Source organism: Sciurus carolinensis, chromosome 9 (genome assembly GCF_902686445.1).
Source record: "Sciurus carolinensis chromosome 9, mSciCar1.2, whole genome shotgun sequence".
Lineage (NCBI taxonomy): Eukaryota > Metazoa > Chordata > Mammalia > Rodentia > Sciuridae > Sciurus > Sciurus carolinensis.
Genome location: NC_062221.1, coordinates 138320696 through 138348656, shown reverse-complemented (window position 1 = coordinate 138348656; position 27961 = coordinate 138320696). Strand labels below are relative to the sequence as shown.

At 53.1% G+C, this 27961-nt stretch overlaps 1 protein-coding gene across 1 annotated transcript; it reads left to right on the top strand.

Moving 5' to 3' along the window:
• Tmprss3 (transmembrane serine protease 3) lies at positions 1 to 27526 on the top strand. Its single transcript, XM_047564880.1, has 13 exons — positions 1 to 110; positions 1331 to 1475; positions 4845 to 4955; positions 5765 to 5881; positions 6174 to 6297; positions 15507 to 15632; positions 16938 to 16981; positions 17452 to 17617; positions 18359 to 18528; positions 20008 to 20103; positions 22932 to 23077; positions 23714 to 23866; positions 26334 to 27526. Exons 1-13 carry the CDS (start codon positions 90 to 92, stop codon positions 26349 to 26351), a joined length of 1437 nt encoding a protein of 478 aa, XP_047420836.1. The 5' UTR covers positions 1 to 89; the 3' UTR covers positions 26352 to 27526.
• The last annotated feature ends 435 nt before the right edge of the window (positions 27527 to 27961 follow it).

Sequence of the window (27961 nt, the reverse complement as noted above, 5' to 3'; positions counted from 1 at the left end):
AAAACGTCTCCCGGCTGGACGCACCCCCTGCCGGCTGCTCACCACCGTGCCTCCTTCTATAATGAAAGAGGACATTCCTCCTGCTGGGAATGATGGCGGCTCCAGAAATGGTGAGCGAGGGACCCGGGGAGGGCGGTGTCGGAGCCGCAGCCGCTCCAGGCCCGGCGGGCTCCTCGCAGGCCCGCCCTCGGAAGCGCTTTCACAGGAATCCCACCCTTTTCTGAAGACGAACTCCTCGTCCGCCACGGGCGATCAAGGGCAGGAGCGTGGGCAGGATCAAAGCCGAGCGGGCCCAGCGCGAGCTGGTTACTTTTCTAGGATATTCTTCCAAGTCGCTCCCGTGATGCGAGGGGAACTGTGGGTTTGGCAGACCCCACCCCTTGCTCAGAGCCAGCCAAGACCCTGTGCAACCAAACTGGCTGCGCGTGGCCGCTGGTTCCCTTTGGAGTTTCAGTGTCAGACAGGTAGTGAGGAAGAAAGGAGGACAGACCGAAGGCCCACGTCTGTAAGCCTGTGTGTCCTCTGCAGGTGTTGGCTGGAGGACGCTTCCTCACGAGCCCACACCTGGTACCTGGGAGAGAGGCCTGCAGCTTGGCTTAGCCACCTGGCAGCCCCCTGCCGTTTCCTGGCTCCCGGGGTCCCCCCTGGAGTTAGGGGAGTGACTGTCACCGGTCAGCCTTCCTGGCCTTGCGTGGTGGGGCTCTCTTGTAGAAGAGCCTGGGTGTGGCTCTGAGGTCAGAGCTCCCAGTCACCTGGCTCCGTGGGGAGCTCTGGGCCCCAGAGGGCCTGGATGCTTTGTCCTTAATTAGGTCACCTCTGTGGGAGCCAGGAAAGGGAGGGTTTGGGGACACTGTGCTGCTGCTGACACTGTGGCCGGTGCCCTTCCCTGATGCTGGCTCATTTAGGGACGTGATATTATGTGAGTAAGGAAACTTGTTATGCCCGGGTAGGTGTGTCAGGGCTGGCAGGGGGTCTGTTCACGTGGGGTGGGGGAAAACGATCAGAAAGCACTTTGAAAGTTATTTATACCTGAAGCACAATGACACAAAACTAACTACTAACAGGCTCTCTACCCGAGAGCCTTTTGAGGGATGCCACGCAGGTTAAACCAGCAACAGGAAAGCGTGTTGTAAGGGAGTTATGTTTGTTTGCTCTTTTTGCCAACCCTGTGGCTAAAAGCTTCTCTGTGGTCTACCGCGGTTCTGGAAAACCGGACATATAGTTCATGGGTACCGACTCTCAGATTGTAAAGACATAACGTTTGACAAAGCTGCTGCTGACCCTGGAGTTACGCACAGGGAATGAATGTCTCTGTTCTCCCTCGGCCAAGGAGGTGGAGGTGGAGGTGGAGCCAAGCCTCAGAGGCCCTGAGATAGTCACCATGGGGGAAAACGACCCACCGGCAACCGAGGCCCCCTTCTCCTTCCGGTCACTTTTTGGCCTTGATGATTTGAAAATAAGTCCTGTTGTGCCAGGTAGGTGGGGCCAGGTGGGGCAGGTGGGGCCAGGTGGGACCCTGTGATGTCTGCCTGTAGATGATGAATGTGGCGGGAGTCCCTGTGGGGAAATCTCTCCCTGTATGTCCTCCCGCCGGCCAGGTGGACACTGGCCCTTTCCCAGGGCTGCAGAATCCCAGAAAGTAGGTGCACCAGGAGGGGCCACCTCCATCAGCAGCTTGCTAACCTGCTGAGACCTGGGCCTTATGCTCTGGTGGGAGGTTTTCAGAGTGGGGCTCCACAGGTGTCCTGGTGAGGCCTGGAGGAGGTCAGACCTTGGCCAGAAAACCTCTTAGGCCTTCAGGAAGTCCTGAGTAGCAGTGGCCATGGGTCCTTCCAGAGAACTTGTTCTCCTCTGACTGCTTTCAAGCCAGGACAGTGAGTTAGAGGTTGGGACGGGGTAAATGGCCTCTGAAGTTTAAAGTACCTGCCGTTTGGTCCTGACCAAAGTCTGCTGGCCCTTTCTGTGTCACGTGAAGTATCTCTGCATCTCTGCAAGTTGTTCTATCACAGCTTTTACCACTCCTCCCCCCAGCCTCCCTCCGCTGGTCATCCAGGCTGTCCCCCAGCATTAACATTGTAAATGTCTCTCTCCTCGGTGTCCTTGTAGGTAGGAATTTGTAGGAATGTGTCTTTGATGACACATTAGGATAAATTCCTAGGCTAGAAGTACTAGGTCACAAGTTCACCCGCCTTGAAGCTTGCTGGCATCTTTTTCCCCTTCTGCGCACAGACGCCAGCGTGCCGTGCTCCCTACTGAGCGCAGGTGGGCACTTCCCTTCACCTTGCACAGTGCGCAACGACAGCTCCTTGTGCGGCCGAGGTGCGGCTCTGCTAGCTTGCACTGTCTCCTTTGCAGGGAGGCTGGAGTTTTCTCCTGTACCGCCTGCGCCCCTCTTAGAGAGAGAGGCTGTGTATTTGGCTTTTCACTCCAGGCCTGCCTGTCCCCAAGGACACACAGGGAGGGGTGGACCACCGTGGTGACCACAGGCAATGATGTGTCAGAGGGACTGTGGGCAAAGGAGGACTAATGCAGTTTCTAGCTCGGGGTCAGTCTCGATTCCATATTTGAGTCATTTCCTAAATCTAAACATACACAACAGCAGGTCATTCTTGGGGTTCCTGCTGATTCTTTTTAGGGTGGGCATCTCAGTAGAGATTTGTGAATTTGGAACAGGCTCCTTCTGGGTGTGGGATGAGGGTGAAGAGAAGACCCTGCTAACTCAAAGCCTCAGATTTGTCACCCTCAAAGGAATTGCCCTCTCGTACTGTGTTAAAAGTTTCCATTACCATCATGTCATTCACCCATTCATTCATCCATTCACCCACTCACTCACCCAACCACCCAATCACCCATCCACCAAGCCACCCACTCATTCATCCATCCATCCACCCATCCATCCACATATCCTCCCACCCACCCACCCACCCATTCACCCATCCATCCATCCATCCATCCATCCACCCACTCACCCATCTATCCATCCATCCATCCATCCATACATACATCTAATGAGTATTTATCAAATGCTGCCGTTCTAGGCACTGAAAATACAGCCAAGAACAAGCTGCTCAGCTCATTCAGGCCTAAAACAAAGAACTTGCTGTTCATTTCTAGTCTCTGAGTAGTTGATGCATATCTTCCTTTTACTCCCCTTACCCTTCTCCTCCTTCTTCTTCCTTTCCCTTCCATTCTATTTCTTTACACCATTTTTTGTCTTCAAATTCTGTCTTCAGCAACCTCAGATGATACTGACCATTTTTAATCACACTCTACTCAGTTGAGGTGAAGCTGTGGTTTCCAAATGCAGGTGAGGAGAACTTTCCAGCTCTCCTGTGGGCAAGCTTCCCACTCCAAGTCTCCAAGCCTAGGAGAAGAGGGGCAGGTGCGAGTCTCCCTCCTGGTTAGGGTGTGATCGGCTACAGGCTCTCTTCCCTTTTGGGTTCCTTTCTTCCTAGTTGTTAATGAAGATGACATCAGCATAGCTGAGTTTTTGGGACTGATGTAATAATTTGTGTGGAATGACCTGTGTGGAATGACCTGTTCCTGACAGGAGGAGCAACAGTAGGATTAATTTAGGTGTCCTTGAGAGATGGGCACTTCTGGGTATCTCAGTAGTCTTTACAATTTCCCTTCCACCAAATCTGCCTAGTTCTGCAGGCAAGGCCTGTGAAGGGTCTGAGGTTTTACCCTTGTTGCAATCTAACAGTTTGACCTGCCACAGAGAGAAGAGAGTCCTATGTCAGAGACAAGGGACACTCTGCTCACAGCACAGCAGGTGACCTGAGCATCGAGCTTGAGCCCGTTGCTCAGCATCCAGTTTGAGCCTGTTGCTCAATTTGAGCCACCCAGGCGTATATTGCATATGCAGGTGGTTTGCATCACAGCTGAAGAACCTGTAGTTAAGGGTACCTTGTAACGGAGTGCAAGCTGAACTCTGTGAACTTTGCTCTGGAGGAAGACATTTTATTTATCAAACAGGACAGTGAGCAAACCTGTCCTTGCTCTGGAGGGACATGCTGCCTCTGTCTCCCACACATCCTTGGGAGAGACGATCAAGAACAAAGGCTGTCTGTGTCTGTGCAGGACCCATGGAGAAGGCTGTCCCTGTGTCCTGCCCTGGGGACTCTCTGGGAGATCCCGGCACCCTCTCTGCTTCAAGGACCCTGCCTAGGATTTACACGTTATCTTCTACACAGACACATTCTTGGGACCTGGGGCTCCTTCCTCCTCTGAACCAGTGTCCTGAGGCTACTTGAAACCAAGTACCAAATCCTGGGTGACTTCAAATAGCAGGAATTCATGGTCTCCCTTCTGGGGGTCAATCCAGGCTGTCAGCAGGGGCGTGCCTCCCTTAGAACTTGTGGGGGCTCCTCCCTTGCCTCCTCCAGCTCCAGATCACCGGCCAGCAACTTTCTGCAGCCCTTGACTTCTGGGCGTCTCATGCTATCCTCCCTGTGTCCCTTCTGGTCATCCTCCTCTAAGCATGTTTGTCTGTCCAAATTTCCCATTAGTGAGGACTTCAGTCACATTGGGTCAGGCCCGCCCTCTGGGCCCCGTCTTGAGCTGGTTGCTACATAAAAACCCACCAAATAAGATGACGTTCTGAGGCCCTGGGGGCGAGGACGCCAGCCTGTCCTTCTTGGTACACCCTTCAACCCACGGCACCATCTTTCAGTCCTGCATGGACAGATTAGGCTGGAGTGGGACGGAGGAGCACTGGACTTCTAGAGAATGTGGCCCTTTCTCTAGTTAAGCCACCTTACGGGGGTCGTCCTGCGCCGAGGGGCGGGACGAACAGCTGACCCTCAGCTTTGGTTGCCGGGTGCTCTGCGCCTGGGTTTCAGATGCAGACGCTGTGGCAGCCCAGATCTTGTCTCTGGTGCCCTTGAAGTTCTTCCCGATCATCGTGGTGGGGATCATTGCGTTGATCCTGGCGCTGGCCATCGGTCTGGGCGGTGAGTACCGTCCGTTCTTAGTGGGCTCTAGATGCCGGTGGAAGCACTGAGACGCCCACCTGCTTCCTCACTCCAGAGCTCTGCTGCCCTCAGTCCTTTCGGCTTGCTGACTTGGGGCTCTACTTACCGGCACAAATGCAAAGCCGGGTGGGGCTCCCAGGAGCCGTTGGCCATGCGTGGAGCTTTGTCTCCAGGGAGCAGCCAGTGGGGAGTGTCCAGAAGCAGCTGATGAAACAGAATCCCCCGGGGTGGGAGGGCCTGGGTGGGAGAGACAAAGAGTGCTTTCAGGCAACGCCGGGCTCTCCAGATACTTTTACAGAAAGGTACGTGTGGCTTTTGAGAAAGTGGCCACTGGAGGAGGGGTCTGTACTGGGGACGGTTTCTCAGTTTCTCTTCTGGTGTGAAGAAGGAGATCGCAGACCAGGTTGGTATGCCATCTGCTCCATCGGCCCACAGTCTACCCGTTCCTGGCCCAGGCTTAGGGGAAACAGGAGACCCAGCCGGTCTGTCAGGGCTCCTGGCTTGGCTGGCCCACAGCCACGTGATTTTTCTTGACCTTGAACCATCCAGAGCCTAAATTTCATGTTTAGTTGTGGCTTCCAGCGGGCCATGTCGTGAGACAGCAGCCCCTCCCTCTGGAATTCAGCCCAGAACCTGGGCTGAAGGCCACTGGCCATGGTGAGGATGTGGTTTCAAGACAGTTTCCATTATTAACGGCAGGTCAGCGCCACGTGGCAGGTGGACGGTTGACAGGGCTGCGCACTCACAGAGCTGCTTGCTGACACTCCTGTCCTCGTCCCTCTTCTCAGTCCACTTCGACTGCTCTGGGAAGTACAGATGTCGCTCGTCTTTTAAGTGCATTGAACTGACAGCTCGATGTGACGGCGTCTCCGACTGCAGAGACGCGGAGGATGAGTTTCGGTGTGGTAAGGTGCTGCCTGGAGGGAGCTGGCGGGAGGGATCCTCCCCGAGGCCAGCCCTGTGCTCAGCGAGGTTCAGCTGTCACTTGGCCCTGGGCTGGAGGTTAGGGAGGGCCGTGGGGCTCGGGTGCAGGGGGAGGCTAGAGGAGCCTCCAGGAGGCCTCGGGTGCAGAAGGAGACCGGCTGCCCGGTGGGGAGGCTGCTGTGGGCGACTGCAGGCCGCGGGGGAGGAGGAGGGCTTGCACAGCAGTGCGGCGGTCTCTGCCCGGCCTCACGGCGCCTCCTCCCGCGCGGCCAGTCCGGGTGAGCGGGCAGCACGCGGTGCTGCAGGTGTTCGCAGCCGCCTCCTGGAGGACCGTGTGTGCTGACGACTGGAAAGGCCACTACGCGAGGGTCGCCTGTGCCCAGCTGGGGTTCCCCAGGTGAGCTCCGGAGCGTCCCCACCCCGGCAAGGCAGCCAGAGTGACGGCGGTGAGGACGGTCGCCTCTGGGCCCTCCGTCCTCAGGCCTCCCTCAGCTCGGCCTCCTCCCCAGAAGGCAGGGCCCAGACGGCCCTGTGACTCGCTGGAGTCACACAGGAAACCAGGCGTGGGGCCCTCGGGGTCAGGCCAGGCCCCGGACTCGAACAAGCCGCAGGTGCTTAGGAGTTGGAAGACAACGGCTCTGGCCGCCCTCCGCAGGCCCTGGGCAGATGCCTGGACACAGCCACTTGCTCCTGGTGGCCACCCCAGTGTCTGTGTGTCCTTCCACAAGACCCTAGAGCCCAGTTTTTAAAAAAGTCAGTGATGCGAAGTACAGTCGTTTGAAACCTGGTTTGGCCACAGGCAGAAGAAAGACTGGCAGTGGTTTCTTTCTCGTGTCCAGCCTGGCCTGTGTGGCTTGGTGTGCGGGGCACACTGTTGTCCAGACAGGGCCTCCCTCCCGCCCGCCCTTCCTGTGACTCCCTGGGCTGCGGCACCTCCCTGGGCGCCCTGGCCTCGCCCACTGCCTTTGCTCCGGTGCCCAGTGTGCAGCAGGTGGGCTCCTGTGTTCCCGCTCCTCTTAGGAACTGGGCAGGGCTGGCCATGGTGATCTTGGACTGCGTACTCGTTTGCACCTCAGGAAACAGAGGCCTCGCAGCCTCGCAGGCCGATCCTTCCCCGAGGCTCGGTTTTCAAATCCCACGCACCACACGCACTGCTTTCTCCAAAGTCAGTGAGTCCCTGGATGTCGCCCCCTGCTCCCGAGACCTGGGTCCCTGTCACCCCGTGCCAGGCAGCTGAGTTCAAGTTTGGCCACAGCAGCTGCCGTCGCTCCCGCGGCTGCCTTGGAGAGTCACATGGACTCTACCCTCGGAGACCAGCAGAGGAAGTTCACACCACGCATGCACGTGTGCACACGCACAGCGCCAGAGGGTTTCCGCGCCCTCTCCTGCCTCTTCTTGCTTTGGCCTCCCTCTCCCCTCCTCCTCCCTCCCGACTCTCCCAGGGCCTGTGCTCTAGTCTGGAGGCCAACTCCCTCCGCCCCCCAAGTGCACAGGCGACCCTCAGCTCTCCCTCCACTTCAGCTTGGTGGCAAGCTCCCTCCAGGAAGCTGGCTGCCCTCCCACCCTGTGTCCTGTGCTCTCTGTCCTCCCATCTGTCAGAACGACGTCTGCGTTCTTGCTTCTTCTTCCTACTTCTCTTTAAAAACCCTTCTTTGAGCCTCTGCTCTACCACATCCCATGCCAGATATTTGTGATAAACACAAGACATAAACAGATCGGTCGACCAGAGAGCTCAGTTCCAACCCCGTGCAGACTCGGCGAGGCGCGTGGCACTGCCAGGTTTCCTCCCTAAGCAGGGATGGCGCGGCTCCTGCTTAGCGGGCTCCTGGGAGTGGCCTTCGGGGTTGGAGGGAGCTGCCACTAGGCGGCTGCTCTGAGGCCTGGTGCTGTGGCTCCTGCTTGGGGGCGATTGTGGCCCCATTTGTGGCACCTGGGGTCCCTCTGCATGTCTCAGGTCCCTGCCCACCACCCTGCCCGTGTGCCCAGGCTCTCTCGGGCCCAGCAACAACAAGCGCTTTGGTGCCAGGCCTTCTGCCCTCGCAGTGGTCTCAGCACCCCCGGGAGGGCCGCCAAGGTCATGGATGCAGGCTCCAAATGTTGTTCTCAGACTCAGGCTTGACATGTCTGCGTCACTCCCTGACCGATGACATGCTGCCTGCCAAGCTGCTGTGGTGTAGGGCGGGCAGCACGGGGTGCGTTCCCCAGCAGAGGGGAGGTGCCTGGTGACCCGCCTTCCTCTGGGACTCTTCAGATGCTTGATCTCCCCCTCCCTCCCTCCCTTCCTTTCTTTTTTTTCTTTCTTTCTTTCTTCCTTCCCTCCCTCCTTTCTTTCTTCCTTTTTTTTAAAATTTATTTTTATTGTAAACAAATGGAATACACGTTGTTTCTGTTTGTACGTGGAGTAACAGCATACCATTTGTGTAATCATACATTTACATAGGGTAAAGATGTTTGATTCATTCTGTTATTTTTTCCTCCCCCCCACCCCTCCCACCCCTCTATTCCCTCTACACAGTCCCTCCTTCCTCCATTCTTGCCCCCCTCCCACCCCATTATGTGTCATCATCCGCTTATCAGTGAGATCATTTGTCTTTTGGTTTTTTGAGATTGGCTTATCTCACTTAGCATGATATTCTCCAATTTCATCCATTTGCCTGCAAATGCCATCATTTTATTATTCTTTATAGCTGAATAATATTCCATTGTATATATATATACCACAGTTTCTTTATCCATTCATCAATTGAAGGACATCTATGTTGGTTCCACAGTCTGGCTATTGTGAATTGAGCAGCAATGAACATTGATGTGGCTGTATCTCTGTAGTATGCTGGTTTTAAGTCCTTTGGGTATAGGCCGAGGAGTGGGATAGCTGGGTCAAATGGTGGGTCCATTCCAAGTTTTCTAAGGAATCTCCACACTGCTTTCCAGAGTGGCTGCACTAATTTGCAACCCCACCAGCAATGTATGATGTACCTTTTTCCCCACATCCTCTCCAACACCTATTGTTGCTTGTATTCTTGATAATCACCATTCTAATTGGGGTGAGATGGAATCTTAGTGTAGTTTTGATTTGCATTTCTCTTATTACTAAAGATGGTGAACATTTTTTCATATGTTTGTTGATTGCTTGTAGATCTTCTTCTGTGAAGCATCTGTTCATATCCTTAGCCCATTTGTTGATTGGGTTATTTGTATTCTTGGTGTAGAGTTTTTTGAGTTCTTTATATATTCTGGAAATTAGTGCTCTATCTGAAGTATGAGTGGCAAAGATATTCTCCCACTCTGTAGGCTCTCTCTTGCAATTGCTGATAGTTTCCTTTGCTGAGAGAAAGCTGTTTAGTTTGAATCTATCCCAGTTATTGATTCTTGCTTTTATTTCTTGTGCTATTGGAGTCCTGTTAAGGAAGTCTGATCCTAAGCCAACAAGTTGAAGATTTGGACCTACTTTTTCTTCTATAAGGTGCAGGGTCTCTGGTTTGATCTCAAGGTCCTTGATCCATTTTGAGTTGATTTTTGTGCAGGGTGAGAGGTAGGGGTTTAGTTTCATTCTGTTGCATATGGATTTCCAGTTTTCCCAGCACCATTTGTTGAAGAGGCTATCTTTTCTCCATTGCATATTTTTGGCCCCTTTGTCTAGTATAAGAAAATTGTATTTATTTGGGTTTGTGTCCGTGTCCTCTATTCTGTACCATTGATCTACCTGTCTATTTTGGTGCCAATACCATGCCGTTTTTGTTACTATTGCTTTGTAGTATAGTTGAAGTTCTGGTATTGCGATACCCCCTGTTTCATTCTTCCTGCTAAGGATTGCTTTAGTTATTCTGGGTTTCTTATTCTTCCAGATGAATTTCATGATTGCTTGCTCTATTTCTGTAAGGTACATCATTGGGATTTTAATTGGAATTGCATTGAATCTGTATAGCACTTTTGGTAGTATGGCCATTTTGACAATATTAATTCTGCCTATCCAAGAACATGGGAGATCTTTCCATCTTCTAAGGTCTTCCCCAATTTCTTCAATGTTTTGTAGTTTTCATTGTAGAGATCTTTTACCTCTTTGGTTAGATTGATTCCCAAGTATTTTATTTTTTTTGAGGCTATTGCAAATGGAGTTGTTTTCCTCATTTCCCTTTCAGCTGTTTCATCGCTTGTGTATAAAAATGCTTTAGATTTATGCATGTTGATTTTATAGCTTGCTATTTTGCTGAATTCATTGATGAGGTCTAGAAGTTTTCTGGAGGAGGTTTTTGGATCCTCTAAATATAGAATCATGTCATCAGCAAATAGTGACAGCTTAAGTTCCTCTTTTCCTATTCATATCCCTTTGATGTCTTTAGTCTTCCTAATTGCTCTGGCTAGTATTTCAAGAATGATGTTGAATAGAAGTGATGAAAGAGTGCATCCCTGTATTGTTCCCATTTTTAAAGGGAATGCTTTCAGTTTTTCTCCATTAAGAATGATGTTGGCTGTGGGCTTAGCATAAATAGCCTTTACAATGTTCAGGTATGTTCCTACTATCTCTATTTTTTCTAGTGTTTTGAGCATGAAGGGGTGTTGTATTTTGTTGAATGCTTTTTCTGCATCAATTGAAATAACCATATGATTCTTATCCTTAAGTCTATTGACATGATGGATTACATTTATTGATTTACAGATGTTAAACCATCCTTGCATTCCAGAGATGAACCCCACTTGATCGTGGTGCACGATTTTCTTAATATGTTTTTGGATATGGTTTGCCAATATTTTGTTAGGGATCTTTGTATCTATATTCATCAAGGATATTGGTCTAAAATATTCTTTCCTTGATGTGTCTTTGCCTGGTTTGGTTATGAGGGTGATATTAGCTTCATAGAATGAGTTTGGTAGGGTACCCTCCTTTTCTATTTCCTGGAATACTTTGAGAAGTATCGGAATGAGTTCTTCTTTGAAGGTCTTGTAGAACTCGGCTGAGAATCCATCTGGTCCTGGGCTTTTCTTGGATGGTAGATTTTTAATGGCTTCTTCTATTTCATTGCTTGATATTGAACTGTTTAAATTGTGTATGTCCTCCTGGTTCAGTTTGGAAGGAGCATATGTCTCTAGAAATTTGTCAATGTCTTCGGTAGTTTCTATTTTGTTGGAATACAGATTTTCAAAGTAGCTTTCTTCTCATTATGTTCTGTATCTCAGTGGTGTCTGTCGTGATATTTCCTTTTTCATCACGAATTTTAGTAATTTGAGTTTTCTCTTGCCTTCTCTTTGTTGGTGTGACTAAGGGTTTGTCTATTTTGTTTACTTTCTCAAAGAACCAACTTTTCATTTTGTCAATTTTTTCAATTGTTTCTTTTGTTTCAATTTCATTGATTTCAGTTCTGATTTTAATTATTTCCTGTCTTCTACTACTTTTGGTATTATTCTGTTCTTCTTTTTCTAGGGCTTTGAGCTGTAATGTTAGGTCATTTAGTTGCTGACTTTTCATTCTTTTCTGGAATGCGCTCCATGCAATGAATTTTTCTCTTAGTACTGCTTTCATAGTGTCCCTGAGAATTTGATATGTTGTATCATCATTCTCATTGACCTCTAATAATTTTTTTATCTCCTCCCTGATGTTTTTTGTTATCCATGTTTCATTCAATAGCATATTATTTAGTCTCCAGGTGTTGCAGTAATTTCTGTTTTTTTAATTTTGTCATTGATTTCTATTCTCAGTTCATTATGATCTGATGGAACACAAGGCAGTATCTCTATTTTTTTGCATTTCCTAAGGGCTGCTTTGTGGCATAACATATGGTCTCTTTTCAAGGAGGTTCCATGTGCTGCTGAGAAGAAAGTGAAACTGCTCATTGATGGATGGAATATTCTATATATGTGTGTTAAGTCTAGGTTATTGATTGTGTTATTGAGTTCTATGATTTCTTTGGTTGGATTTTGTTTGGAAGATCTATCTAGTGGTGACAGTGGTGCATTAAAGTCACCCAGAATTATTGTGTTGTGGTCTATTTGATTCCTGGCATTGAGAAGGATTTGTTTGATGTACAGGGATGCACCATTGTTTGGGGCATAAATATTTATGATTGTTATGTCTTCCTGATTTATGGTTTCCCTTAAGCAGTATGAAATGTCCTTCTTTATCCCTTCTGACTAACTTTGGCTTGAAGTCCTCTTTATCTGATATAAGGATGGAAACTCCCGCTCTTTTACTAAGTCCCTGTGCGTGGTAGGTTTTTTCCTATCCTTTCACCTTTAGTCTGTGGATGTCTTTTTCTATGAGATGAGTCTCTTGCAGACAGCATATTGTTGGGTCTTTCTTTTTAATCCATTCTGCCATTCTATGTCTTTTGATTGATGAGTTTAGGCCATTAACGTTCAGAGTTATTATTGAGATGTAATTTGTATTCCCAGTCATTTGGCTTATTTTTGGTTTTTAAGTTGGCTTGGTTTCTCCTTTGAGTGGTTTTTCTCTAAGGTAGTTCCTCCCTTTGCTGACCTACATTGTTGTTTTTCATTTCCTCCTCATGGAATATTTTGTTGAGAACATTCTATAGCTCAGGCTTTCTATTTGTAAATTCTTTTAACTTTTGTTTATCATGGAAGGTTTTTATTTCACCTTCAAATCTGAAGGTTAGTTTTGCTGGGTATAGGATTCTTGGTTGGCAACCATGTTCTTTCAGAGCTTGAAATATGTTGTTCCAGGCCCTTCTAGCTTTGAGAGTCTGGGTTGAGAAGTCGGCTGCTATCTGTATTGGTCTCCCCCTGTATGTAATCTGATGCTTTCCCCTCGCGGCCTTCAAAATCCTATCTTTATTTTGAATGTTAGGCATTTTCATTATAATGTGCCTTGGTGTGGATCTGTTGTGATTTTGTGCATTTGGTGTTCTGTAAGCCTCTTGTATTTGATTTTCCATTTCATTCTTCAGGTTTGGGAAAATTTCTGCTATTATTTCATTGAATAGGTTGTTCATTCCTTTGGTTTGTATCTCTGTGCCTTCCTCAATCCCAATAATTCTTAAATTTGGTCTTTTTATTATGTCCCATAGTTCTTGGAGGTTCTGTTCATGATTTCTTACCATCTTCTCTGTTTGGGCAACTTTATTTTCAAGATTAAATATTTTGTCTTCATTGTCTGAGGTTCTGTCTTCCAAGTGGTCTAGTCTTTTGGTGATGCTTTCCATTGAGTTTTTTATTTGCTTTATTGTTTCCTTTAGTTCAAGGATTTCCATTTGGGTTTTTTTGAGAATCTCTCTTTGTTGAAATGATCTTTTGCTTCTTGCACTTGCTCTTTCAACTGCTTATTGGTATGATCATTCATTGCCTGCATTTGCTCTCTTATCTCATCCTTTGCTTCACAAATCATCTTAATCATGTATAAGCTGAGGTCCTTTTCTGACATTTCTTCTAACATACCGTCATTGGATTCTTTTTGTGTGTGTGTGTGTGTGTGTGTGTGTGTGTGTGTGTGTGTTTTAGTTTTTTTTTTTATTGTAAACAAATGGGATACATGTTGTTTCTCTGTTTGTACATGGCGTGAAGGCATACCATTTGTGTAATCATAAATGGGTAATGTTTGATTCATTGTTTTTTTCCCTTTCCCCCACTCCTCCCACCCCTCTTTTCCCTCTATACAGTCCTTCCTTCCTCCATTCTTGCCCCCCTCCCTAACCCTAACTCTAATCCTAACACTAACCCCTCTCATCCCCCATTATGTGTCATCATCCACTTATTAGCGATATCATTTGTCCTTTGTTTTTTTGAGATTGGCTTATCTCACTTAGCATGATATTCTCCAATTTCATCCATTTGCCTGCAAATGCCATAATTTTATCATATAGAATCTAGATTTGTTTGGATCATTTTCTTCCCTTGTTTTTTCATGTTGTTCATGTATCTTCCTCTCTAGCAATGCAGATCTGGGGTATTGCAGTTTCCCCCCTATAGGCTTATAGTGGCCCTATAGGTTTCCAAAACCCTTTCTTTAAGGGGAGATCAATATTAGCAGTGCCCAATTCATACACTATGCAATCCTAGACCAAATAGCCCCTATGAGGACAATAAAAAAATTGTCATAACAAACAGAACGAGTTCAAATATTATCTTCAGTAAAACAAACTGATTTGCAATAAGGTCAGCAGTTTCAAATGGAGGATGCAGAGGGATGTAGAATGTGGCTGTTAATGGGATAAGAAAAGAATATACAGAAGTTCTAGATAATAGAAAGGGTGAGAGTGTAATCAAAAGAAATTGGATGTTAGCATGCAAAAAAGGGAGAAAGAGACTCTGAGGGAACAGGTAAACAAAAGGAAAAGAGAGCAAGAAAAGTAAAGAAATAAAAACTTAAATTTTTTCAATAAGGAGAAAAAAGAAAATCTACAGTATAACAGTCATATAGTAATGAAACCTCCCAGTCTTCAGTAGCCTGATGCAGGAGAGGTACCTGACAATGAGCTTCCAGTCTCCAGCAGGCGTCTCAGGATGGGATTTGCCCCACCTAAAGATCGGAGCTACGGCTTCCAGGATTATCCAAGATGGCTGCTCCGGCTTCGAAATGTTTTGGCAAATGGGGAGCTGCAGCTCCGGTGTGGCCGTGGTCAGCAGGAGGTCCTGGAGGTGGGATGCGGTTGGTCAGGCAGGGGTCCTGGAGGTCGGGTGTGTTTGGTGTGGTTGTGGGATCCTGGAGGCCGGTGCAATCAGTCTGATGGGGTCTCGGTGATAGGGTGCAGTCAGTTGGTCTGGGGGTCCTGGCAGCAGGGAGCGGTCGGTCGATGTGAGGGCCCTGGAGGCAGGGAGTGACCGGTCGGGCTGAGGGATCCTGGAGACGGGGCTCAGTCAGTCTGTCCAGGGGTTCTACGGGGCCTGCCTGTTGTCTGAAAATGGCGGCAGCCACGTGTAATCAAACCTGCTGGTACTGTGACAGTGAACTTCCAGGCAACAGCGGGCAGCTGGTGCTCCACTGGTGGTGGGCGATCAGTTTGCTGACTGTTGTCGGATGATCGGGAGGTGAACCTCGTGCGTTGGGGATGGATAGGTGTAAGGCAGGCGATGGACAGGCGAGAGGCAGGCAAATGGCGGATGATAGTTGCCAAGAAACAGATATCCTGTGCTTGAAACTGGAGTTACGGAGCGACAAGGAACGCAGCCTCCCTCCAGTCCGCCATCTTGGATCTCCCTCTTTCTTTCTTTCTCTCCTCCCTCCCTCCTTTCTTTCTTTCTGTCCTCCCTCCCTCCCTCCCTTCCTTCCTTTCTTCTGCAGTACTGGGGATAAAGCACATCTTTGATTTTTCTCAGCCCTGATTTTTTTGTCTCACCCCTTTCCCGTTCCTGCCCAGGAGTCAAGCAAGGCCATTTCAGATGGATGCTTCCTGGTGGGGCCCACAGGGTGTGTCAGGACGTGGTCCTTCCTCTGCGTGGCTGGAGCCAGGGCAGGAGGGCAGGGCGCGGGCCTGGGTCTGCGATGCCTTGCTAAGCTGTGTTCAGTTCATTTTATCAGCGAAAGGAAGTTTTTGACTGTGGGGTGGACAAAACAACGCCCCGCCCCGATGCTTCCTATCGGCTGTGGCTCGAGCTGGGTTGATGGCGTGATGCAGCCGTGAAGCCTCTGAGTCTGTGCTTCTGCTGTGCTCGCAGCTACGTGAGCTCAGGCAACCTCCGAGTGGACTCTCTAGAAGAGCAGTTCCGGGGGGACTTTGCATCCATCAATCACCTCTTGCCAGACGACAAGGTGACTGCGCTACACCACTCGGTGTACGTGAGGTAAGCAGTCCACGCTGCGTTGAGTACCTGTCCGGCTTCGTGAAGCTGGACTCGGCTCCAGGAGGCGAGAGCACGGAATGAGCTTGCAGGGCGGGGCAGCCGCCCTGCAAGGTTAGGCTGGGCGGGTGGCCCAACAGAGGAAGGGGAGGAAGTACAGTAAGGAGTGACGGTGACCAGGGCAGGGCTGTGCCTGCCACCCCGCAGGGACTCCAGGTGTGTTTGGGAACTGGAAACAAGGAAGAAAGGAGGGAAACAGGAAATTAGGAAAGCGATTTGCTTACAAAGTACTGCGACATTCCTCACTGCTTTCCGTGCTTCCCGTGGGCAAGGGAAGCCAGCGTCCTTAGCAACAGCTGTGGCCTGCAGATGAGGGGGTCACCTGCACTGTCCCAGGTTAGACCGTGGGGGAGACGCAGTCAGGTGTTCTAAGCCCACTCTCCTCCTGACACCTGGGACCATGCTCTGAGCTGAATGTCCTCTGCTCTGAAAACAGGCACCTTGGCCCGTCCATCCCGGGGTGGACGGCACCGGGGTCCGCAGGCAGTGCAGAGGGACCTGCCTGTGGCGCTGTCTTCTCTTGCGTGTGAGGCTGGGGCTCTAAAGGCAGAAAAGTTGCCGAGGCCTCGGCTCCCCTCTCCCTTCATTATGAGAAAATCGGCGTCCCAGGTCCCCACCAGTGCCGGGCGGGGCTGGGGTGGCTGTGTTCCTTCAGTGCGCCTTACTGTCCCAGGGAGGAGTCCCGTCCAGGTGTGTGACCCCGGCTGAAAGGGTCCTCGGGGGCCAGGCATGCCGTCCCCGGGGGCACCCTGAGAGAACGCCAGGGGGCAACCGACACACAGCAACACCAGCTCGTGTGACCTGCCTGCGAGTCCTCAGTGCCAGCTGAGGCCTGGAAACCAGGGTCAGACGAGGCGTGTGGCCTGGCTCCCTGGTTTGCACTCTTTTTTAAACATACACCAAAATAGTAATCCAAGAGCAAATAGAGTTGGTCTTTCTTCCTTCCCTTCTTTCTTTCATTTCCAGAATTTAACCCAAGGGTGCTCAACCACTGAACTGCACCCCCAGCCCTATTTATTTTTAATTTTGAAACAGAGTCTCACTGAATTGCTTTGGGCTTCGCTGAGTTTCTGAGGCTGGCCTCACACTTGTGATCCTCCTGCCTCAGCCTTCTGAGTTGCTGGGATCACGTTTGGGACACCGTGCCTGGTTTTTCTTTTACATCAAGATTAAGTTAAAAAAAAAAAAAGTGTCCATTTCACACGCCTCAGAAATTCATCTCAAAGCCTGCCATTGTTTCCGTTTCAGGGAGGGCTGTGCCTCTGGCCACGCGGTCACCGTGAAGTGCACAGGTGAGAGCTTCAGACACAGAGGACCAAATGCAAGTCAGTGCTGGCGGTATCCGTCCCCTCCTCCACCTCCCGGGACGGCTCTGGGAACCCCACGTCTCTCCACCCTGGAGGAGAGGACCGTGCCAGCCTCACCTGTCAAGCGGGGAGGTGGCCCCAGGTGCCTTCTTAGCAGTGCCTAGCCCGCGGTCCCTGCACACGGCCTGGGAGCCTGGCTCACCGCTGCTCCCTCCCTGAGCACACGCGGGTTGCTTAGGGCCTGGGTAGCGGCAGCTGCCTCCCGTTCCTGCAGAAGGCAGCCCCCCCCTCGCAGGGGTGGGGTGCGGTCTGACTTTGTCCCCTCACCTGCTCATGGAGAGCCTCTGTGAGCTCCAGGTGGTGGCAACAGCGTTGGGAGCAGCGGGTCGGAGGGGTGACCCCGTTGGCCCCGGGGCAGCCCGTGGGCCTCCCCAGCCCTCTTTCTCCCTCCGCAGTCTGTGGTCTGAGAACAGGCTACAGCCCACGCATCGTGGGTGGAAACGTGTCCTCGCTCGCACAGTGGCCCTGGCAGGTCAGCCTTCAGTTCCAGGGCTACCACCTGTGCGGGGGCTCTGTCATCACGCCCCTGTGGATCGTCACTGCTGCACACTGCGTCTACGAGTGAGTGGCCCTGGCCTCCGGGTCTTCCCAGACCTCTGTCCATCCTGGGTCAGGTGGGGTGGCCTGAGCAGACAGACCAATGACCACGAAGCCTTGTCCTCCCCACCCGGGATCCGACATCATCAACTGGGAGGGACTGGTGACCTCCGCTCATTTAAAGAGCTTCAGACCTGCAGATCATGCGGGAAAGGCAGAGGAGAAAGCTCGTGACCGGAGGAAAGCCACCCAAACAAAAGGCCCTAGAGCTTTTGAGTAGCTGATTCCCTCAGCAGAACACGTCATGACTGACAGGGCAGGCGGTGCAGCATGGGGTGGGGACAGGGTGCAGGACACCGAGTCCCCCAGAGCAGTTGCTCTCAGGAGTGTAGAGGGTGAGAAAACCACAGAAAGATTTCCGAATGCAATGGCTAATCTGTTATTTTTACCTCCTGCTTTGGTTGCTGTTGGATGGAGACTAGCCCCTGATAGATCCCTTGCAGTGAGCAAGTCGAGACCAGTTCTCAAATGCAGAGAAGTCTTCATGGCGCAGAGTGATGCCTGTCTAGGATATACTCAGGGTGTGGGCCAAATTTCTGCAGGGCAGGAGAGCACGGTCAGATGCCAGGCACAAATAAGCAGGGTGCTGGACCATCTCTTGCCTGATGACATCACCCACATCTCCTGGGCCCCCAGGACACCTGAGATCAATGGGTCGCTTGATTGGGTTTTTCTTGTGCCCCTCTCTGGGTCTGTTCATTTCAGCCTGTACCGCCCCAAGTCATGGACCATCCAGGTGGGTCTGATTTCTCTGCTGGACAGTCCAGAGCCCTCCCATTTGGTGGAAAAAATCATCTACCACAGCAAGTACAAGCCAAAGAGGTTGGGCCATGACATCGCTTTGATGAAGCTGGCTGGGCCACTCACCTTCAATGGTATATCTGGGTTTCTATGTCATTCCATTGCTTCTCATTTGTTTCGAGAGAATTCGTGATTGTTAGTTGAATCATTTTTATGAAAGTTGCCTAATCTTTATCAGAAAATTCCAGTGCCTGACTTAAGTGTGTGTTTCCGTCAGTTGGTTGTCTTTTCTCAGTTCTTGGTATAAATAATTTTCAATTACATCCTGGACAATTTGACTATTATGTTAGGAGACGCAGTCCTACACAAATTTTCAATTTTAGCAGTCTGTTGCCTTCTTTAGCTTCATCTGTAGCCTGGCCCTGGTTCCAATGCCTATTTAGTTTCAAGGACTTCCTGGTGCTACTCTAATTTCTGTGGACTGTTTGGTGCCATCTGGTGGCAGAAAACTTCTTCCGGTCAGGGCACTTGGTGCCCGTAGGTGGTGGAGGGAGTTGCTTCTGTGGGGACAGAGACTTCCCTGTTCAGGTGCTTGCTGTGTGAAGTCCTCTGCCTGGAGCCTCGAGGGAGAGGAGCAGAGTCCCATCCTCTAGGAAGCAGAGCTGCCTGGTGGCTGTGGCAGGGGCTGCCATCTCCTATCGGCTCTGGAAGGTACCAGGCAGCCTCAGCTCCCCAGAAATTCTTTCAATAGTTGTACCAGCTACCGAGCTCTGCAGGCTCCAAAGGCTCTGTCGCTTTGAGTCAAGTCCAGCCCCCAGGACATTACAAAAGTGCCATGGCAGACACCCCTGATAGAACTCTCAAGGGTGTGTGGTTAGAACCTCCCCTAGTAAAGTCAGGCTCCCTCCCTTGCCAAGGACACGGGCACTCGGAGGGCAGGTGGGTCGTGATCCATGTGGACTCCCCTCCTCTGAAATAGGACCTGCCCCGAGCGGCTGGGCTCTGTCCCTAGTAGTGTCTGTGTGCTCACTTGAGCGTGCAAAACATGCAGAAAGGAACGTTTCCAGAGAGCCAAGGACAATTGCTTTGCTACACATCGAAGTGGGTTTCCTCGTTCCTTTTTGGCCTTCCTTTACAGCCCCACCGGGGAAGCACGTCTTGGGATACACTTGCACGAAAGCCCTGGGCACACGGGCACCGTTCCTGCTGGCGGGCTTGGGTAGCACAGCCCCACATGCGAGCCAACTTGCTGCCACTAGACTAGGCACGTCAGCAGTGGCAGGAACACCCCCAGGACCATGTTCTGTGATATGAAGCACGTACCCGAGGTCAGACCAGGAGGGCCCACCTCGCCTGCTGCCTGGAGCGTGGCCCCATTGTTGACCACGCTCCAGAGGCAGAGCTGAGTGGCAGAGACAGGCTGCGGGGCCCTCGGAGCCTGGACTACTTCCTGTGTCCAGCGAGCCCTGTTGCTGCCTGGGGCCCTCTCACGGTGTGGGGAGCTTGGGCGGTGGGTGGGGTGACTCCTGCTCTGAGCCCGTGCTCCCCAGAGGTCGGTTGTTTTCTCCGACGGGCGCTTCCCGGAACTGAGGCCATTTCCCCTTCTTCCACAGAGATGATCCAACCAGTTTGTCTGCCTAACTCTGAGGAGAACTTTCCTGATGGAAAAGTGTGCTGGACGTCCGGATGGGGGGCCACAGAGGACGGAGGTTGGTGGTCTGAAATCAGACTTTGAGCTGAGGAGCTCAGAAACTTGGGACTGGGAAGGGGCCCCTCCAGTGTCCTCGTGTGATGTCCCTGTGGGGTGCAGAGAGCACCCAGCTGCGGGCTTGCACGCCTTGTTGGGCACCCTCTGCAGTGTGGCTGTGGGTCAGGAGTCAGGGCTCCCTTCGAGGACATCACGGGTGGCGGTGTTCTCGGGGAGAACTGAGACTCCAGGGAGAACGACTTGGGGTCCCTTCCCCCACCCCTCCGCCTCCCACCCTAACTAAGTACTCGTGGCGCCTTCCTGGACAAGACTCCACGCAGTCAGAGATGGGCATCAGCTGGAACCCTGGTGCCTGTGGGACTTTGGAAAGGTGTGATATTTCATCCTACAAAGATCAAGTAGAAAAAGCAACCTGATAGGATCTTATTGCTATGATAGCAGCAGCAGAGGCCATGCAGAGAACGCCAGCAGCAAAAGCAGATGAGCCAGCCCCTCTCCTCAGAGTGGGCACCCGTGAGGTCGGGACACTCGCTCGGGGTTTCCGTCAGTCTCTCCTTGTTAGGAGGAGTGCTGGTTTCTGTGGTTGCCATAGCAAATGGCTGCAGTCCGCTGGCTCACGACTATAGAAACGTAAGGTCTCACAGTTCTGGAGGCCAGAAGTCGGAGGTCAGGAGTGGGCAGGCCTGCTACCTTCCGAGGCTCTGCGGGGGCATCTGCTCCGGGCATCTCTCCAGTGTCTGGTGGCGCCCACCGTCCTTCCGGTTCCTTGGCTTAGAGATGCTTCACTCCTGGTTGGTCTCCATCTCCATGTGCCTCGGCTCTCCCTCTCCTTTGTCTGTAAGGACTCCAGTCACGGGGCTTAGGGCCCACCTGAACGAAGCCTCACCTTGAGGCTCATCACATTTGCAAAGACTGAGCTCCCAAGAGAATCAGACTTCATGGCTCCACGTACACATGCTGGGGGTGGCCAATTCAGCCAGCGGCAGGAAGCTCAGTGTTTTCCCTAGACAGCCGTGAGCCGAGTGTGCCCTCCAGAAGACACACGGGAGCCCGCCCAGGTCCAGAGTGTCCATGGGCCCTGCTTACCCACATTCCCAGCAGCACCCCCAGTGTGTCCACCCTGTCTGAGGGTCTATACAGTGTTTGATGGTTTCAACCCACCCACCCACTCTGCCACACCCTCTGCCAACGTGGCAGGAACAGAGGGCTCCCAGCTCCATCAGAATCAGCACCTCTGCTCTGTGGAGCAGAGCAGGGAAAGCAAACCACACCCCTCCTCTCCTGGGGAGCGCTCGCTCAGGACCATGCGGCCCACCTGAGGGACTGATCGCAGTGGGCTGGGAGAGGAGGGGCTGGAGGAGAACCCCTTCCCCCAGGAGTCCCGGGTCCCTGGCGCATCTGCTCATCTTTTCAGGGGTGGTCGGCTCTTCCCCAAGAGCCCTCCTCTTCCTCACCCTGCCAGGCTCTGTCCCCAGGGCTTGCCCCCACCACCTGCCTGTGCAGGAAACTCCTCCCACAACCAGCTGGCCAGGGCCTGGTGTCCACCTTCAGCCTCCCACTCTGTCCTTCTCCTCAGCCATCTTCGAGGAGTTTGAGTGCCTGGAGGGGAGCTTGTCCCCAGGGTGGGTGGAGAGGGCCGTACTGTAGCCTGGCCTCAGCACCAGGCAGTCCCGCTGAGCGTGCAGGGCACTGTGTGGGCAGACCTGGGGCCCACACAGAAAAAGGGGGTGACTCTCACTTGTTGCTGACTTAAGAGCAGGATTTTTATTGGTGTATAGAATCATACATAATCTTGGATTTTGGGTTTCATATTTGTACATGCACATAATATAGTCTCATAATTTGGTCATTAAGACATGGGTTTTGAGGAGCAAGGAACCCGCACCCCTGCTCTGCCTGCTGGGGATGGAGAGGACAGCCCCTCCTGCCTCAGGACGACTCTTGGGGAGGTGGCTGGTTGATCTGTCAGTGGTGAGCAGACCCACCGCAGGGCGTTGGTCTCCTGTGGCTGCTGCAACGGGAGCCCCCCAACTTGGGGGCTGAAAATGACAGGCTTATCACTTACAGTTAGGGAGGCCAGAACCCAGCGAGGTCTCAGTGGGCTGAGGAGCGGTGGCAACCTGGCTCCCTCTGGAGGCTCTGGGGAGAATCTGCTCCTTTCTTTCCTCCTTGGATCCTGGGCTCCTGGCCTCTGCCTTCCTCCCCAGGGCCAGCAGCGAAGTGTCCTCCAACCTCTCTGGTCCCAACCTCTGCGTCCGTCGCTTCTCCTTCTCTGAGTCTGTTAAGCCCTGTGATTTTACTGGCTTCCCTCACTTAATCCAGATGGTGTACTGTCCATACCTTTGTTATACCTGCTGAGTCCCTCTTGCCAGCTGAGGTGGCCGAGTCACAGGCTCCAGCAATTGAGATGGGCATGTTCTTAGAGGGGCATTTTTCTGCTGACCACTGCAGGGCCCTGCTGTGTGTGACCTGCATGAACCCCTGTTTCCTTTCTGGAACCTGGACTGGCCGGTGCAGCTCGGGAGCCTGGCCCAGGACAGCCCTGGAGCGTGGGGAGCGCTGTCTTGGGACACTGCCCCCACGTCCTCCTTCGCTCCAGGCTCGTTAGGGAAATTAGTGACCTGACATGAGGCCCACTCAGGAGGGAGTGAGGCTCTAGGCCAGAGCAGGCACGTCTGCTTTCCCACCCACGGGCCCTGGTCATGACCACCATTGCAGCAGCGGCCTGTCCCTCACTTCCTGGCTCCCAGCTGCCCAGCACACACCCTCTGCGTTCTGAGCTGGGCCTCCCCTCCCTCCTCCTGGCAGGTTTCCATTCTTTCTTTGAAGCAGGAGATGCATCCCCCGTCCTGAACCATGCGGCTGTCCCTTTGATCTCCAACAAGATCTGCAACCACAGGGATGTCTACGGAGGCATCATCTCCCCGTCCATGCTCTGCGCCGGCTACCTGAAGGGCGGTGTGGACAGTTGCCAGGTGAGGCTCCTGGACGCCCTGGGGGTCGTGGCAGCAGGCAGGGTTCCAGTGAGCCAGCCCATGAAACAGGCTACTACCCACATTTCCCTGTGACTGAACGAAAAGCAAATTTACACAGCGTGGGGAAGAAATTTGCTTAAGATATCTACCTTTCCTGGCGGCAGGGCCGGTGTTTACCCAGCGCTCCCGTCTGCAAGGCTGCTGGACTTGGGAGGGACCTCCCCCTCCTTCCCTCCAGCCCAATTCTGCATGAGCGGGGCTAACAGAGTGGGAGGCAGGTGGGAGCCAGGGAAGCTGGGCCCCCAAGAGACACAGTGCGTGGGACTCCAATACTGCCTGGTGGACCACAGGGGGCTGAAGGCCTGGCCCAGGCAGACCTCCCTCCAGAGCTCCCTTGACTGTACTGACTGCCCTTGACCTTCGTGGGCTCAGTACCTGTCTCCTGGTGGGAGACACAGCTGGAGGGAACCCACCCCAGGGGGCCACGGGGCCACGCTCCTGGAACAGCTTGCTCTGGAAGGGCGGATGGGGGAACAGAGCCATCCTCCTGCAGAGCCCAGGATGCTGTGGGGCTGAGACCAGGAGCACCCCATGACAGAACTATCTCTGGACTTCTGCCTCCTTCCTGCCATCCAGGGAGACAGCGGGGGGCCCCTGGTGTGTCAGGAGCGCAGGCTGTGGAAGCTGGTGGGTGCCACGAGCTTCGGCATCGGCTGCGCTGAAGCGAACAAGCCTGGGGTCTACACCCGCATCACCTCCTTCCTGGACTGGATCCACGAGCAGATGGAGGTGGGTGTCGGCTCCTGCTCCCGCAGGCTCCCTCATGGCCCAGCTCTGCTGCAGAGAGCCAGCATGAGCCAGTAGCTGCCGACTCAGCAGGCAGAGATTTGGTGGCTCCCGGGCCTCGGGCCTCCAGCATGGCTAACCCTTGGGTGAGGCCATTTGCAGGTGTGGTCCTGGCATCCAGAGGCGGGAAGAGTGGAACAGATTTACCAGGTAGGGCAAAGGGCAGCCCAGTGGAGCCTCTCTGGGGTGGGGACAAGTCCAGTGTGCCTGGACAGAGGGGATGGTGGAGTGGCCACGGACAGGCCGAGTCAGGCAGGGAGGACCCAGGACACCCTCCAGGACCGCACCTCACTGGGAGGCAGGGTGGACGAATTGCTGCCGCGTGCCAGCCCAAGCAGCGCTGCCTTGGGGGGCATCCCTGGGAGGGAAGAGGCAAGGGCCTGCAGGAGCCTGGTCAGTACATCTGGCCTGCAGGCCCTGGGCAGGCAGAGCCCTGAGCCTCCAAGCAGCTGGGACATGCTGGGCACCCAGGCGAAGGGAATTTCCAGGGGACACAGGCCCTGCTGTGATAGTGAAGGGTGGGGGTGACCCCAGCCCTCCAGAGCAAGTGAAGGAGGCAGGAAGGCGAGGCCAAGCCGTGGCCTCCAGGGCACTCAGCAAATATTTGCTGACCTGACCTTAGATTGAGTCTCATATTACTCTTCGGACCAGTTTTGAAGACCTTCCCCCTCAATTCAGGTTAAATTTCCATAGCATAAAACGGACCATTTCAGAGTGAGCGGTGCCATGTTGTTCTGTGCATTGACTGTGTCCTGCGGCCTCTACGTCACACGACACTGTTGTCGTCCCCAAGTGAACCTCGTCCCCTTTAAACAGACCTCCCCCTCCTCCAGCCCAGCACCCCTTCTGCTTCCCGTCCCTGTGGGTCAAAGGCCACGTGAAGTCATTGAAGAAGAAAAGACGCCACCTCCTAGTGTGCCTCCCCTCCGCAGGGACCCCTGGGTTTTCCTCTTGATGTTTTCCTCACGAGAAGGCGCGAGGTTCCCTGCCCTCCAGGCGGGGCCCAGGGCTGCTTCTGGTCCCGGCAGCCCTGCGCCGAGGCAGGTGACTGAGCAGCTTGCCTTCTCCCCACGGGGCGTGGCGAGGCCGTCAGGGTGGCTGGGGTGAGCCAGTCACGAGAGGCTGTGCGGGCCGTCTGCCCGGCGCTGGGCACTGAGTGCTGTAGGCCTTCAGAGGAAGGTTCACCCGGAGTGCGCCTGCGCTTGGGAAGGGTGGGTGGATGTCTGAACGGGTGGCCTCCTCCATGCGGAGGCCCCTGAGGGTGCCGTGGGAAGATCCTGGGGTGCAGATGGGCCACTTGTTGCAGGGAGCATGGACACAGGCCAGCATGGCGTCTGTGTGGCTGCTCTCAGGACACAGGCCCCAGGTGACAGAACTGGAAGCTGAGCTTGAAATGCTGGAGGAGGCAAAGAAGCTTCTCCGGTCCTCCATGCTGTGGGCAGCCTGGGAGCCGGGGCAGCATCTCCCGGGGGAGCCCGCGGCCGGATGACGTCAGCCCTTTCAGCCTGGCCTTGTCCCGGTGGCAGATGCTATGACCCTCCTTGCAGGACAGGCACGGAAACCTTCTTAGGGCCCCCACATAACAAAAGGGCTGAGCACGGGTCTGAGCACATCCAAGACTGTTGCCCCGCGTGGCTGTGCTGTGGGATGACCAGATCTCACACGTGGGGTGCGGAAGGCCCTCCCTGGTTGCTGCTGAAGTAAGACCTTCTCCAGACAGTCTGGCTTGCCGCCTGGGCGTGAGGGCCAGCTGACTGATGCCCAGGGGGTGCAGGGCTCTCTGAGAAATGCTGGCCATGTCCTGTGGCTGCTGAAAGTGTTCAGGATAAGTTCTCACCACTCTGAGGGGCTGCCTGCTCTCTGAGGAGCGGCATCCATGGTGGCTGGCAGCTGCCTCTGAGGCTCTCTGTGGGGTATCCTAGGCCTCTACTGCCTCTGACCACAGAGCCTGCAGGAGATTCCCCAAATCCCTCCCTCGACATCCTGGAGAGACCTACAAGTGGCCTCCCCTCCCACGCGGGCTCCGTCTTGGGCCCCTCCAGCACGGGCTGTCTGGGCTCGCCGTCCTGTGGGCGACAACGTCTCCATCGGGCGGCCTTCGTTTCACCCAGCAGGTTTCTGCATCAAGCCGGGGCATAAAGCAGAACTGTTCTGACTCAGCCAGAACTCGGAACACCAGGCTGAGTCCTAGGTTCCCGAGGAGGCCAGGGGCTTCTCTGGGCAGCAAGGAGAAGCAGGGCAGCCTCTCTGGGTGTCGGGTTTCACACACAGCCTCCTCCCTCGGAGGCCAGGCGTGTCCTCACTAGCCACGGAGAACACTCCTGGTGGGAGGCAGGCGCCTACCTGGCCGTAAAGCCCGAGAGGTGACTTGCAGGGTTACAGTGCTAACACCGCTGTTTCTCACTTCTAGAGGGACCTGAAGACTTGAAGAGGAGGGGACAAGCTGCCACCAGCCTGGGCGTGATGGGCAGGAGCACAGGCCTCCAGAGTTCTGACCGAGGCCCGGACAGCAGAGCCAAAGGGAGGCGCACCCTCCTGGCCCTCTTCCAATGCCTAGGCCCAGGGGCTTTGGGCTGAAGTGACCTTGAAGCTGCTTTCTGACTTCCACTTGGCACAAAAGCAGAAGCCCCCAGGCACAGCTGTCCCCACTTGCCCACTGCTTGTCTGTACAGGGGTCCTCAAAGTTGCTGACACAGCCGGCAATCTTGCAAGCAAGAGCGCCCATAGTCACTCAGTCAAGGCGTGGGGACCCAGGGACGCCGCCAGCCGTCCCTGTAGATGCAGCTGTCTGCACATGTCCCTCCAGACACCAGAACCATGTCCTCGTAGCCCTGATGCTTGGCCCCTTATTGGCCCTTGCTTCCCAAAGAACATTGGCATTCCCGTTCTTTGCTGAGTGCTGACTGCTGGTGTCACTCCAAATCCTAACTCTGGAGCCTCTTATCTGATCTCTTCCGTGTCTACTGTGGAGTTTGCGTTTTTCTGTTTCTCAGCAGGTTCTTATTAAGTTGTGTTATATTACAAGACTCACAAGCCAAGTCAGAAGGGATGCCATCCTGGGTAGAAAAGAACCACCCAGGTCCACCCCCTACCCCAGCGGGCACTAACAATAAGAAGAGCAAAGGTCCGCTCCATGGAATTTGTTAATCTTCTGCCCACCTGCCCCTCCCAGCTGACCTCCCTGCCTCGAGTCCCATGTCAAACAGTAACAGAGGAGGGTCACCTGGTAAGTTTCACTGGCTGCTGGTGCTTGTCTCAAATTAAGTCATCAGAATCTGAACCAGTCGCTTTGCGAGTGGCAGTAATGAGCAGGGATGTGATCGGGTGCCTGGGGAGGAGCGGCTCCGGGAAGAAGCATGTGTGTGCGCACGCGCGTACCTGTGTGCAGGGGACAGAAGTACAAGAGCTAGGGCAAACTGGCTGGCGTGGCTGCACTTGGGTCTCCCCACCCACACCAGGGCTACGACACAGACTTCCACACAGTGCGGCCTGGTGATGGCTGAGCTGGGCAGTGCTGAACTCTCTCCATCATGCTTTCCCTGTACATTCATGCCTACAGTTTAATCTATAAAATGGGCACGGGAAAAGATTAAAAGTAACAACTGATAATAAAGTAGAGCAATTCTGAGGATGTATTGTAATTAAAATGGTGTGAATATATCTTTCAAAATATCTTTCTGTACTTTCACCTTTGCTGGAAGGAAACTCCTCATGGCTACTCGATGGCATATCCAAATTGTGGATGTGCCACAAATTGGCATATCTTGAATCTGGGGAACCATGACTAAGTAAAATAAGGGTCACTCGGGCATAAATTCTGCTGTATCTTGACAGCCAATCTTACAGTTGAAATGATTCCAAGTGACTAACAGGGGGGTGGTGTGTCCAGTGTGGATACACTGGATGAAGGCGTGACTCACGTCCTGGGCAGGATGAAGCAGAACGGAAGCATTTTTCACCACATACTCAGGATGGCACGTAATTTAAAACTTACTAATTGTTTACTTCTGGAATTTGTCACTTGGCGGTATTGGACTG